Source organism: Triticum aestivum, chromosome 4D, assembly GCF_018294505.1.
Source record: "Triticum aestivum cultivar Chinese Spring chromosome 4D, IWGSC CS RefSeq v2.1, whole genome shotgun sequence".
NCBI lineage: Eukaryota > Viridiplantae > Streptophyta > Magnoliopsida > Poales > Poaceae > Triticum > Triticum aestivum.
In genome coordinates this window covers 461,415,623-461,428,874 of record NC_057805.1, presented here as the reverse complement: position 1 = coordinate 461,428,874, position 13,252 = coordinate 461,415,623, and the positions used below count along the sequence as shown (strand labels likewise).

The window sequence follows — 13,252 nt, the reverse complement described above, 5'->3', positions numbered from 1 at the left end:
ACCTGTGCAAGGAAGAAGACAGAGAGTAGACAAGGGCACCATGGTGTGCGTCAAGGAGACAACCACCTTTGCCAAACTCAGTTTCCTGTTTGTGTGTCTCGAGCCTTCAGGGACAATGTTCTTTTCCTTCCTCATTTAGTGCCAATAGCTGGTGGGTTGGCGTTTGATTGATGTGCCTCAATTTCTTCTGGAAAAGCACATTGGCTCAGCTTCAGCTTCACATGTAGTTAAGTGAAGAAGAAGAAGAAACGATAACACGCGGTATATATGTCCATACTTTAGTCAGTCAAAGTAATATTTTTGGAAGTTTTGTTCAGCTATTGAATTTATAAGTCGAACATATATTATAACACTAAAAGCCTCTTCTGCTGCTCCATCAATAATAGTCCAGAAATAGCAAGCAAGTGAACAAAATACAGTGATGTGTGTGTAGATTGTCAGGATTCATCATTGCACATCATTTTTCTCTGGATACTACATATGCAAGCACATGATATTGATATGCCAACATTTCTGAATAAGCGCCATATTTTCAGCTTGCTAAAACTCAAAAAATACATAAGCTCGGAAAATGCATGAAGGAAAGAAAACTCAGAAAATACAGAAGTTCTAAAACATGCAGACTTGTTCATACTAAATCAGTACCCACCTTTACCCATCAATACTACTTGTTTATTTTGACGAACTGTCAAACCTGTAAGGAATTTGTTTACTTCTATAAATTACAGAAATAACATTATGAGAGATGCATTTAGGTACAGAGTTATAGGTAACTAACATGAATTGGATCTTATAGGCCCCTGTTACCTGTATATATCTGTCTCAAGTCTTAACAGCTCCAGCTCTTAGACAAACATAAAAACAATGTTAAATTCAAATGCCTTAAAAAACCACATGAATGAAATTTTGTATCGACGTGAACAACTATCAAGTCACACACCAAAAACGTCTATTACAGGATAGGAATTTTGTTGCTTCCCTCCAACCCCAATTGTAATCAAATTTTGACAAAAGAATGAATTACCACAGTGATCAATCACCTGAAGGACTTGAAATCACAGTGATCAATCCACATTCTTCCTCAGGTCTTTACTTTGAAACCGGGTTTGCCATGCTGCTTACAAACGAGAAATGCTAGAAGCAGAAACTTCAGGTCTCTAGCAAGTCCAAAGTCAAACAAATTCAGAAGTTACTTCCAGTTCATTTCACTAACTAAGCCAAAACTAATCAAGGCAACTCACATGTGGGGAAATCCTCAAATTTTTGCAGTCCCAACTTAGAACTGAGAGAACTAAGTGAAAGTAGCACCTTTCTTCTACGCACCGCAACGGTCCTGTATGAAAGAAAAATAAGAGTGTCTGTTATGACCGGTTTGGTCTATACCAGAAAGAGGCCCACCGGGCATTAGTATTAGGGGCTTGACCCACAAGTTATCTTAGGCAAGTTATCTTAGGCTGAAGTTATAAATACTAGTTGTAAGACATCGTTTGAAAGCAAGCAATAAAGATATTATAATCTTCTGTTTCCCGGCTCCCCAAGGAGCCGGAAACCTAGCCGCCGCACCTAACCCTAGCCGCGACGGCGCCTCATCGCCGGCGCGCCTGCTCCAGCCCTCGTCCTCCTCCTCCTTGTCCATACAATCTACGCCGAAGGCCCGGTAGGAACCCTAGTCCTACCAGTGTCACTTGGCTTCACCATGTACCTATATTTTGTTAGCCCCGCGACGCAAGTTGAGAGGTGAGAGGTGATTCATTTTTCAAGAGAATTAGTCAAACTCTAATATCTTCACCATGTACTGAACTTTGTCAAGATGAGATGATTCAGTTGCCTAGTTTACAAAGGTTAGATGATCTGATTTGATCAATTTTCCACTTAAACTAAATATATTAAACTTCTGTTCAACTAAGCAGGGTGACATTCTGGGAGGCGTGGTGAACTTTTCTTCAGAGGTAGTTTTATGTTTCTTGCTTTTCACCTCTGCATTTTGGGCACCACCCAAATACATTTAACAAGAAAATACTTACAGTACTAAACCTGACCATTCCTTGAGAATACACAACAGGAATCATCAATATTTTCAACAACGGTCTGGTTGCCTCTAATGAGAACCATGCATGTTGAGTTTCCTTCTTCTAGGGGCCCAAGATTAGGTGCCTGCAAAATAAGTCCCAAACTAAGGTACAGTACGGAAACAAAATATCCAAAATCGTATTAAAAAATATGCTATAAAGCAGCGAATGCCAACACTCTGTTCTACCCTTTTCGTAATCAAGAAAAGCACCAACAGAGCACGAAGCCAAGTAATGCATAGCAGATGAGTACGTGGTCCTAGAAATGACAATACCTTTACAATTTAAAATCAAAGATATCAAGAACGTGTTCTGTCTACAAGTACATATGCACTTTAATTGCTTACTTCTAGGCTTCAACATGTAATCTATTTCCAGGAACCTCGTTCAGCTAGCAAGATTTCTCACACGATATTATTTTCTATAACCATATAGACTCAGTAACAATCAAAGTCAAAGAATGGTTGCCTGTGGTGGACAATCACAGTAACAAGATTTCTAGACTCAGTAACAATATTGTCAAGCATCCGAGTATCTTTGTTTTGATAATCAGGATACATGTGGTGGATAAACAGGTGCAGGAGCTCATTATTTAGGTGAGTGCAGATTTTCAAGTATCAGCACAAGAAACTCTTCTGTTGTAATACACTCTAGCTATGCCTGAAACAAATAGGATTATTGGAATGGTTTGCTCAACAAATTGTTACCCGAGTATTCACCTTTGTCTATTCTGAACAAATGGGTTGGATAGATTAGTTAGTATTGCGTCAATGAAATAAGATACATGTCAAGAAAATAATATTCAAACCTTCTTTCTCTGACACTATGAGAAATTTAGCTCTCTGACATATATAGATGAATGCATTATGAGAAAGTTTATCCCAACCATGAGAGATTGAGATTTACTCAATAGGATAGCTAAAACTTATAAGCAACCATTTTAGAAATGTAATAAAGACCTAAAGTGCACTCTCAGGTTACCTTTACCATAGTTTCTACAGAGGCCAATCCAATACCTCCCTGAATTGTTTAGCCCAGCACTGCTGGCCTCTTTTCCATCATCCATATCACCCTGCAATGTAGGAAACTCCACTGAAATATTAAGATGTATATGAAAATCAGAATTCAAGCAGTTAGAATTTAGTAATGAACAATTAGGGTACTGCATAATATATTGCAATAGCTCATTAGGGTTAGGCCTCCGCAGTGAAGATGTCTCAGACAGTTACTCAAAGTGTCTATCAACCATGAATAAAATCGTTTCTCGCTTCATGGGCCAACTCTTACCAGAAACAGTGTGTGCTTCTGATTTCGGCGTGCAGAACACTACAGGCCGCGTGTCAGTTTATTGCTTGCTGAACATACCACCCAAAAATGACTCCACTACAAAAATGACTTCAACGGTGCTACCACCCATCTCTCTCACCATCATATCAGGCAGGCAGGCGGGCAGGCAGTCTACAGACTCATCTCTTTCCACTACTATTCTAGCTGGCATGCAGCAAACATTTCATTTCCCTGTCTAATTTTGGGAATTTTAGGTCTACCACTCTTGTGCACCATACTGACAAAATAGAAGACAAAAAACATCCTGGCAATTTTTCACCTTGAATGCTAATCATGTTTTACAAATGCAATTATGTGTTGGAGCAGAAATATTGCATGTTTGGGAATTGATTAGTGGTAAGTAAGAGAGGAGGTTAATTATTATTACCGCGAGGACTTTCTTGTACTCGGAGATGATGAAGTGGACGTAGTCGTGGATCTCGAACTGCTGGGACCTAGCGGAGAAGGGCACCAGGTAGTAGTTGTTGACGAAGTCGTTGCCGCCAAGCGTGATGAGCACCAGCGACTGGCTCACGCGCTCCCTCGCCGCGTCCTCGCCGACGTACGCCGCTAGCCTCTGCTGGTAGTCCTGGAAGTTCTGCAGCTGCTGGGCGATCCTGATGATGTTCACCTGCACACGCACACATACAACATTATTGTCATCTCCATTGCATTATTGTAGATACGCATACATGATTCGAGCATGTGTGTGTGCGTGCACGTGGAGCTTACGAATTGCACGCCTGTGTCGTTGAGGATGCCGACGTCGGTGTAGGGGCTCAGGTACGGCAACGCGGGCTCTGCCCCGAGGTACTCGCCTGATCAAACATGTGGCAATGTCAAGAACTACTCTCCCAACCGAAAGAGAAATGGTGCAGCGGGGAGGATAACGTAGTGCAGGGTCGGTCCTGAGATTTCAGGGGCCCGGGGCTAGGTAACACAAAGGGGCCCTAATGCCACATAAAATATGAGCATTCATATTACCATTTTCTTGCCAAAAGATACTCCGTACACTATAACCTATGTTGCAAACATGTGACCTATCGAAAAAATAGGATCATAAACAGTAAAGGTAAAAGTTGCTCGCTCTTGTGATCTTGTCATCGACACTTATATTTCGAATATTAGGTAAACAAGGTACACTTTCATACCCACTCAAATTGTTATCATCCTAAAATTTTCACTTGTTTTTTTACATTAACTAAAGCTAATTCTGGTTTTTTAACATTAACTAAAGCTAATTACTGTCAAATTAGGAGCAGTCTTGCTAATTACTGGAGCAAGGCATGGAAGTAGCAAACAACACATATGACAGATGAAATTATGAACACTACTGATTAAATAAAAAATGCAAAGCAAGGCAGGGAACAAGGTACCTGATCTGTACTCACGTGGATGGCTAGAAAATTAGAAATTGCAAGATCTTGTTGCTGCTTACAAGTCACCAACAAAAATCCATGTTCCTCTTTTTAAATCCCAATGAACACGATTAATCAACGGAGCGAGACAGACAGATGTAGGAGGATGACCAGCACGAACGAACGAATGATTTGAGAAGCCTGTAAAAGGAGGAACGGGATATGCACTACATAGGAAGTACAGTAGATGGGAATCTGTAAAACGCATTACAGCCAAAACTCACAATTAGAGGAAGCGGACGCGAAGAGATGGAATAGAATCCAATGAAACTGTGCGTGGCGTGCTGCCATACTGCATGCGCCAAGCTGAGAAATAATCGATCCATCACGAGGTCCTCGGCCAAGCGGCGACGGACGGAGTCCACGAGGCCCTCGCCTCGGCGCGCGTGGTAGGTTCCTGGAGGCGATCGATCACGACCGCAGGGCGCCGTACGCTTCGTCGCCGGTGACAAGCTTGGAGGGAAGAGAGGGATGGAGCGGCGGCGGCGGCGGGATGGATCTGCGGTGGCGAAGGGATGGAGGGCGGCGGCGGGATGGATCTGCGGTGGCGAAGGGATGGAGGGCGGCGGCAAAGGGATCTGGTGTGCGAGTCGTGCGTGCGACTGGTCGCTCGAGGGCAGGAGGCCTCGCTCGTGCGATTCGTTCTCGGGTTTTTTTTCGCAGGTTTTTTTATCGCTGGTTAATTTTCGTAGATTTTTTCTTCGTCGCTTGTCTCGGACGTGATCGGTGGTTACGAAATGAAGAGCGCGGGGGCTGGTGGAGGACTCGGTACGTGGTTTTTTCGGTTCACAGCGGGTCAGCGTGAGGTGGAAGGAGGTACCAAAAAAGGTACCAAAATAAACCGAGTGAGGTGGGACGAAAATAAACCTGGAACGGAGACTACCAACTGAGACATTAGGAGTAGAGATAAGTGGTCTCATTTATTGTCATGCATGACACATAGTAGCATCACATTTATTATGTTATGGTATCTATCTATGTTACTATAACCACATCTCTCTTTTTTAATTGCCTGCCACATAAGCATGTTTGCGAGTCCCAAATGCATGATACTACTTATGTTACCCCACTATGACCAGCCTCAAGGCTGGTAGAAGAAATGAACACCCTGGGTAGATCGGGTCGCCTCCGCACGCACTTGCCCTTCCCCGAACTGTGGAGCCGTACGTGGAAACTGGACGCGTCTTTATAAATCTTGTGTGAGTGCGGCAGGTAGAAGGAGGAGCGACAACGAACCATGGCGTACGCGACGCGAGTGACGCCAAGCAAAGCGACAGGTCCGTGGCGAACTCGTCGTAAGACCTCGGTCAGAACGGTCATCTCTTGCTCTCGTAGACTTATTTTTCCCTGACAGCATCTCCAACAGCCGTCCAACACGCAGCGCGCTAAAAATCAGTTTGCAGCGTGCCGATCGTCTACATTGACGCGACGAGAGCACTGGCTCCAGCGGCCGCGGTAAGTTTAACGCGCGTGTAGCTCCAGCAGGCGCGCTAAAACACAGCGTGCGCAAGCAGCCGGCGCTTGCCAGATGTTGCATTTAGACACAAAATGAATTTCAAACATCAAAACAAACACACGGTACAATTTAAATCACACAAACAAGTTCATGATGACATAAAAGTTCATGCCCACAAGTTCAAATTCATGTCCACAACATCATTCAACCAAGTTTAAAATCCGAACCAAGTTCATGACACAAAAGTTTACACCAACGAAAGGCACATCAACAATCAAGCCTCGTCCTCGTTTTCATCCTCATCTTCCTTCGACTCTTCCTCCTCCTCCGAAGACGATTCTTCCTCCTCTTCATTGTCGCGCCGCATCGTCATGTGAAGCTCAGAAGGTGTTTGCAAGATTTTCAACGGCATCTTCATGCAAAGATGTGTGAGGCACACTGAAAGACATTCCGCCCATGCCGCCCGGAGGTGCTCCCATGCCTCCCATGAGAGACGCAAAACTCATGCCTCCCATACCGACCATGCCGACCGGAGGTGCTCCGAAGCCACCCATGCCTCCCATGGTCTGCATGGTAGCTCCAAAGCCACCCATGACACCCATGCCGCCCATGGTAGCTCCAAAGCCATCGTTGCCTCCCATGCCGCCAAGGCCACCACCACCCATGCCGCCAAGGCCACCGCCACCCATGCCGCGAATCATGGCTCTTTTTTGGATCAAGACTTCTTCACGGGCAAGATTGACATACTCCTTTTGCGCCTCATTAAGGATAGATGTGTCCATGAAGAGCAAGTACTTCTCCCAATCCAATAATCTAGATCGCTCCTCCATGCCCACCTTCCTCTCCTCGGCCGCCACGCTCCTCTCCTCGGCCACCAACGTCCTCTCCTCGGCCGCGACATCTTGGTTCGTTGCCATCTTCCTCACCTCGTTGGCTTCTTTTCTTGCCTTCACAATAGCTTCCACAGCATTTTTGAGCTCATCATCTCCTTTCTTCTTCTTCTTTTCTTTTGCATCTTTCTTGCACCCATCCGGTCGTTTTGGCTTCGAGTATGAAACCGAGTTTGGTGCGGGGCTTCTCTTGCCGTCATCATCTTCTTCGGCCGCGCCGCATTTGGGAGCTTCGAGAGGGGGGCACGTGGCTTCACGACGGTCGCCGGCGCGATGCCACCCGCTGCCGAGGTCATCCGTGGCAGCATGAAGAGGCCGCGCGCGATGCCGGTGCTTGGAGGAGCTCCAGCGGAGGCGAAGCCAAATCTCCCCGCGCTAGGGTTTGCGGCGACGGCGGTGGCGGAGGGGTCGCGGGTGTAGGAAGGGGTGAGGGGGGTGCGGGCGGGGCGAAGGTGGCGCAGCGGAGAGAGTACGGCGCGCGGAAGCGGGCGCACCAAATACACAACGCGCGATGGCGATTCGGATCGCGCGCCCAACTCTATATGCCGCGCGCGCTTATTGTGCGTCCGCTAGAGCCCCTGTACTGATTGCGCGCGTGCTAAAAAAAAGGCAAATTTGCGACGCGACGCTTATTTAGCGCGACTGTTGGAGATGCTCTAATGCGCGTCTTAAACTTCATATTGTGGTGGTGATCGCCAGATACAGCCAAAAGTTGAGAGCATATGAATTTGATCGATTGAGAAGCTCCTGAATCCAAAAAATTCGAATCCTTGGAATTACCTTCTCTGCTCGGCATGCACGTCTTTCTCCTGAATCCTGAACCATTTAACCTTGCATGGACTGCAGCAAATCCGTCTCAGCATAGTGCGTAGAGGGAACATTTGTGTGCCCTTTGTATATTGGAACCATGGTTCACAGTTGAAAGTTACATAGAAAACTTTATTTAAGCTAGATAAGCGGAAATCCCTTTTGGAGCTCGGCCTCCAAATTTAAATTTGAAATTTCATCAAAATTCATATTTTTACATTTCAAAATTTTTTGAGAAAAAATACATATATACATGAAGGCATAACATACATGTGTGTAAATGTTCAGTTCAAAATACATTGAAATGAGGGTTGTGCAAAAAAGACAAATCTGGGGCTATTTAACACATGATACTATTCATCCTTGCAGGCCATGAATTTATTTTTTTTGTACAAGTCGCAACTCAAGGTATTTCATTATGAATTTTTACACACATATGGGTTACATCCTTACATACATGCATATTTTTTCAGAATTTTTTGAACCATAAAAATTTGAATTTGAAATTTTCAAAAATAAAGGCCTCCATGGAGTTCGGTCTCCAAAACGCCTCTCTCATAGATAAGTAACTAACTGTGTCTTTCTCACCTATATCCGCAGCTGCTTTCATAGTTGCATTTCCAAGAGTGAACTGTGGTCAGATCTTTGAGCAAGTCACATTTCTAGTATGAGTTGTTTTCTAATATTTGTTGTATGTGCGCAGTTACAAGGTGTCAATTATAGCTGAGAGAGAGTGCAATACAAAGATATTGTGATGTCGCCGAGGAGTGTATTTAAAATATATAAAAGACAAGCCTAGTTTGTAAGGACATCTATAGTGGTTGATAAGACAGTGTTATCTTAAGTCTTGCATGTAATTAAAAATGACAATAAAATGATGTCTACAATGGGCAAACAAAATAATGTTTCAAAATGTATTTTCGGAACACCAATTTTGTTTTTTTTTTCACACTTCCACAATGTAATTTCATCCTGAAGATTTGCATGCATGTAGACAAAACATCAATGTTTCTTGCCAAAAAAATCAGATTTTTTTGAACTTTTTAATATTTTTCAGATTGTACTGTTCATCCAGGATCACTGGAGCTCGGGATCACATGAGTATTTTCTTTGAAAAACTTGCTTCAACGTGAAAATCAGAAGAAAAAAATGGTCCATGCAGTGCCGGCACGCGGGCCTTGCCTCGCAGTCCAGGTACGGCCCCAGGCATGCCGCAGGCCTGGCATGGCCCGTTAAGCCGCGTGCCGGACCGAGCACGCGTTGTTCGATCTGGGCCGGCCGACGAAGTACGGGCCGTTTGGCCAGCTATAAGTGGTAAATCGAACCCTCTCCCACGCAACCCCTACGGAAAAAAATAACCTCTCCCCGGCAAAAGGGAAAAGAAAAGGGAAACAGATCGAACCCTCTCGTCGGCATTTCGCCGAGCACACGGCATGCTGTCGCTCCGGCGCGTCCTCCGCCTCCCCGTGCCCTCCTCCTGCGGCCCCCGCCGCCTCCTCTCATCCCACCGCCGTGCTCCGTCGCACCCGACTGCGGCCACCGGCGACGACGAGTGGAACGACGCGTGGGAGACCGCATGGCTCCCGGGCGACTCCCCCGCCTCCTCCCCGGCACCCGCCGCGCCGTGGGAGTCCCCCACCTCGGAAGCCGCCGCGGCCACCGTCCCGGCCGTATCCGCCGAGGTGGACCCTGACACCAAGGCCTTCGTCGCCGACATGGACGAGCGCTGGGCCGAGCGCCGCGCCGCGACGAGGCGGCCGCGCGCTCCTCCTCGCCCCGCGGCCGCCGAGGGAGGGGGCGGCGCCGGGGCGAAGAAGGCAGGGGCGGACGAGTACAGGACGAGGAAGCAGCGCGTGCACGCTGCGCTTTGGGTCAAGGAGATCGACAAGATGGAGGAGGCGCGCCTCGGCGGCGGCGGTGGCCGTGGCGCGGCCGACGACATCGACCGGCTTCTCGACTCGTGCTCGGAGTGCGTTGTTACTCTTCTTTCCTTCATTTTTTGCTCTCTAACAGAGCTGCTGTCTTTAGCTGTGGTTGCGTAGTGTCATCACATTGCTTGTTTATATTCGATTGCTTGTGATACACCGCATTTGTTGAACTAGTTTTGCACTAAAACCCCATTGCATAAGAAATATTATAGGCTCCTAGCGTGACATGACTTTTAATTACAAATGCAAGTGGTAGAATTGTCGCGGTATGTATCTATAGAGGTTTCATGACACTTTTCTTTATGTATTGTTTCTGCTAGGTTTTGCAAAGAAGATAGTTCATTGAGATAGTTTTTTGTTTCTTTTTCTGTTGGGGAAACGATTGAGAGAGGGTATGAAGGCGTACCAAATTTCAATTGCATCATGTAAAATGCCTTAACTAGTGATGAGAAATGAGAGGACTACAGCTAAGTGTAACTAGTAAGGTCCATTTGTACTGCGCTTTCTTGAGTGCTGGTGGATTATCCGGTGGAACCTGTACTTTTTGATAAATCAGACTGAATTCTGTATAATATGCATGTCATGACTGTTCAATGGCCAGCCCTCAAATTAAGTTTGGATGAAGTGTTTACTTGAGATACTCACACAAAAGATACGATGCGATGCGTTTGGAATGAATTATAACCATTTTACACCAGTAACAAGTTGAGCTTGGGAGCATGTGCTCCTGTCGGAAAAATAAAGCATTCTACATTGTCAAAATTCTTGAAAAAGAGCACACATAGTTTCTTGCAAAGTTAGTGCAAAAACTTGCATTCTTGTCCTGTGGAAAAAGACCGAATTCAGTGCATAAAAGGTTGCTATCTAGGCACAATTCTTGTGCCCTGTCCCTGTGGAAAAAGAACGAATTCAGTCCATCAATAGTTGCTTTCTAGTCACTCATTCTTGTCTTCTCTGCAAAGAACAGGAACTAGCATATTTTACCATGAAAATTGGCAGGTGCCTAGTACATCCCTCAACTATGTCCTGAGTCCAAATATCACCATGAACTCCTAAACCGCCCACTTTGCTCAGCAAGCTCTCGAAACTTGTTCGATATGACTTTGGATGTTGTAGCATTCATGTTGGCAAAATTTCTCAGTTTCTGGCATGCCACTTGGCGTGGCATCCTGATTAGCAATAGTGAAATAAAAACAACAATGCTGTTTGGCTGGCATGGCGGTGGGGCTGCCACATAGATTTTCCACCGACCCTGCCCAAGTGTCACAGTCAGTGTTTTGTTGCCAGCCAACATCATCAAGTACATGAGGATGAATACCATGGGCGCTCAGCCCCTGTGGCATTCTGCTTATTTATGTTTTCTTGCCAACATGGTTTTTATGACCAAGCAATTTTGCTTGTTTGGATGTCATTGTCATGTAAGTGAAACTGTGACATGAGGGTGCCATGTCAGGCAAAACCATATGTTAGGTGAACAGTGGATGATTTTTAAAGGAACGGGGTTGGGGGGTGTAAACTGAACAACTTTGGAGTTGATGATGAAATATCAAATATGAACTCGGGATATAGCAGAGGGGTGCAAAATGGAGACTTCCATTGTGTTGAAGCTTCCAATGGTGGTTTATTGCATTCTGGATCTAGCAAGTATAAAAAAATCGCTTCATCATACTTGAATACAATACAGTTTTTGTTTGAGTAACAGCAAGTCTTGTACTTGAATGTTGGTCAATAATGGATGTGTGTTATCTTTGTTCTTTCCTTTCCTGTTCATCACTTAGTTGACAGAAGTAGGCATCATCTAAGACTAAAATGACAGCTGAGTCAATGCACACTTGACATCTTATTTATCCAATGCCTTCTGTGCTTTGCTTGTATTGCTTCATAACCAGCCAACTCTGGCCAATAGGCTTTTATGGCCCATAGTGACTTGTAGGCTGCAATCCAAGTGCTTGCAGAAGCGTTTCGTAATTAAAATAATTTTCCTGCGATAGGAATACCTCATAATTGGCAGGCATATGTGTTTTCCTTTACCCATACATCTTGATTTTGTTAATACACTTAGTGCTCCAGAAGGCATGGTTTCCTTACAGTACTCTGCTCATGAAATGAAACGCAGGATCTTCGATTCCGGCAACGCTGATTTTGGCGATCCGAAGATTCCAAGAACCGGCGAGATCAAAACCAAGCCGGATGGTTGGGAGACTACCTCGAGGGGTCAGGACGGTAACATATGGGAGATCTCACAGCGCGAGGAGGACATCCTTCTCCAAGAATTTGAGAGGCGCATTGCTTTCAGCAAACAGCAGGTCATAATTGACACAATAAATTCTTTGTTAAAGTCTCCAAATTCCAAAATGACACTGAAACTGTGGTTGCAGATTGCTAGCTTCATCAAAACTCACATATTTAGTCGAAGGCGGCCTGTCGACGGATGGAAGTACATGATTGAAGAAATCGGCCCCAACGCAAGGAAAGGGAAGGGGAGCGTACAGAGGCTGCCAAGTGTGACTGATCCGGCTACGCAGCCGTTCAGGGAGGAGTCGCCTGCAATTGCCTCTGCTGGTGGTTCCTCCTCTGGTCCTCCCCCCTTCAGAGGAAACCGACATTACTGATGTTCAGTATGCATGCAATCCCCTACCGATTTTCATTGCACACATCCAGGCTTTGTGGCTCCAAAAGTGCACTGGTGGCTAGATTCCTTGTGGAGAAACTGTGTATTTTCTGGATCATATATGCTTCCTTTGTGCACTGATGCACTGCTTTTGAAGTACATAGTTTTTGCAAACATTTGCTATTGGGTGATGCTCCGCGCCTGATATGGGGAAAGATCAGTGACCACACGAGCCGTCCGATTCAATCCATGATGTCTATTGGATCAGGGTCCTGCAACAGAAAAAAAAAAAAAAGATCCCCTGTTTCCCATTCCTGCATACCCCAGCTCGGGTGTGGTTGGCGCTGCCCACCGTGCTCATAGCCGCTGATGCTCCTCCTCGCCGGATCGGTAGAGCCTCCTCGCCGGACCGGTAGACGCCGCTTGCGGGCATCGCTGTCCTCGTAGCACCTCCACCCTGCATGCTAAAAAAACTCGGCAAACGCCATCGCTCCGCCAGTCCGTGGCCAAACCTTTGCTACATGCTAGGGTTAAGATGATATTTTCAGTAGAGATATAATTGTGGGGAATGACGGAAATGCGTATCCAGACCGCATGCATTTTGATGTACACAAGAATATCTAGAGCGAGTAAAATTTCGAGGGCAAATCCAGGTTCAACCATGCATAGTGGACTACAGAAGCTTACATTATGAGACGCAGGGAGTAGAAAAGAAAAGTGACTTTGTGAAGTATTTTCCTTGAAGTG

At 45.5% G+C, this 13,252-nt stretch overlaps 2 protein-coding genes across 2 annotated transcripts; one reads left to right on the top strand and one right to left on the bottom strand.

Moving 5' to 3' along the window:
* Positions 1–777: 777 nt before the first annotated feature.
* LOC123097070 (GDSL esterase/lipase At5g33370-like) lies at positions 778–7,186 on the bottom strand. The gene is made up of 8 exons (XM_044518841.1): positions 7,017–7,186; positions 4,380–4,435; positions 4,128–4,213; positions 3,784–4,026; positions 3,051–3,141; positions 2,025–2,154; positions 1,242–1,333; positions 778–1,157 (listed from the first exon to the last, which is right to left on the bottom strand). The coding sequence occupies exons 1-6, from the start codon at positions 7,184–7,186 to the stop codon at positions 2,147–2,149; spliced, it is 654 nt and encodes a 217-aa protein (XP_044374776.1). The 3' UTR covers positions 778–1,157; positions 1,242–1,333; positions 2,025–2,146.
* A 2,111-nt stretch (positions 7,187–9,297) lies between these two features.
* On the top strand, positions 9,298–12,681 carry LOC123098620 (protein GAMETE CELL DEFECTIVE 1, mitochondrial). Its single transcript, XM_044520657.1, has 3 exons — positions 9,298–9,935; positions 12,011–12,200; positions 12,273–12,681. The coding sequence occupies exons 1-3, from the start codon at positions 9,400–9,402 to the stop codon at positions 12,504–12,506; spliced, it is 960 nt and encodes a 319-aa protein (XP_044376592.1). The 5' UTR covers positions 9,298–9,399; the 3' UTR covers positions 12,507–12,681.
* The last annotated feature ends 571 nt before the right edge of the window (positions 12,682–13,252 follow it).

Bases quoted from the DNA above. Each gene is read 5' to 3' on its own strand.
- LOC123097070 (XM_044518841.1), bottom strand. From the start codon at position 7,186: ATGGCAACGAACCAAGATGTCGCGGCCGAGGAGAGGACGTTGGTGGCC. The intron at 4,214-4,379 runs GTAATATGAATG...ATGTTTGATCAG, and splicing joins TATCTTTTGGCAAGAAAATG to GCGAGTACCTCGGGGCAGAG. The intron at 4,027-4,127 runs GTAAGCTCCACG...GTGCGTGTGCAG, and splicing joins ACGACACAGGCGTGCAATTC to GTGAACATCATCAGGATCGC.
- LOC123098620 (XM_044520657.1), top strand. From the start codon at position 9,400: ATGCTGTCGCTCCGGCGCGTCCTCCGCCTCCCCGTGCCCTCCTCCTGC. The intron at 9,936-12,010 runs GTGCGTTGTTAC...AATGAAACGCAG, and splicing joins CTTCTCGACTCGTGCTCGGA to GATCTTCGATTCCGGCAACG. The intron at 12,201-12,272 runs GTCATAATTGAC...CTGTGGTTGCAG, and splicing joins TTGCTTTCAGCAAACAGCAG to ATTGCTAGCTTCATCAAAAC.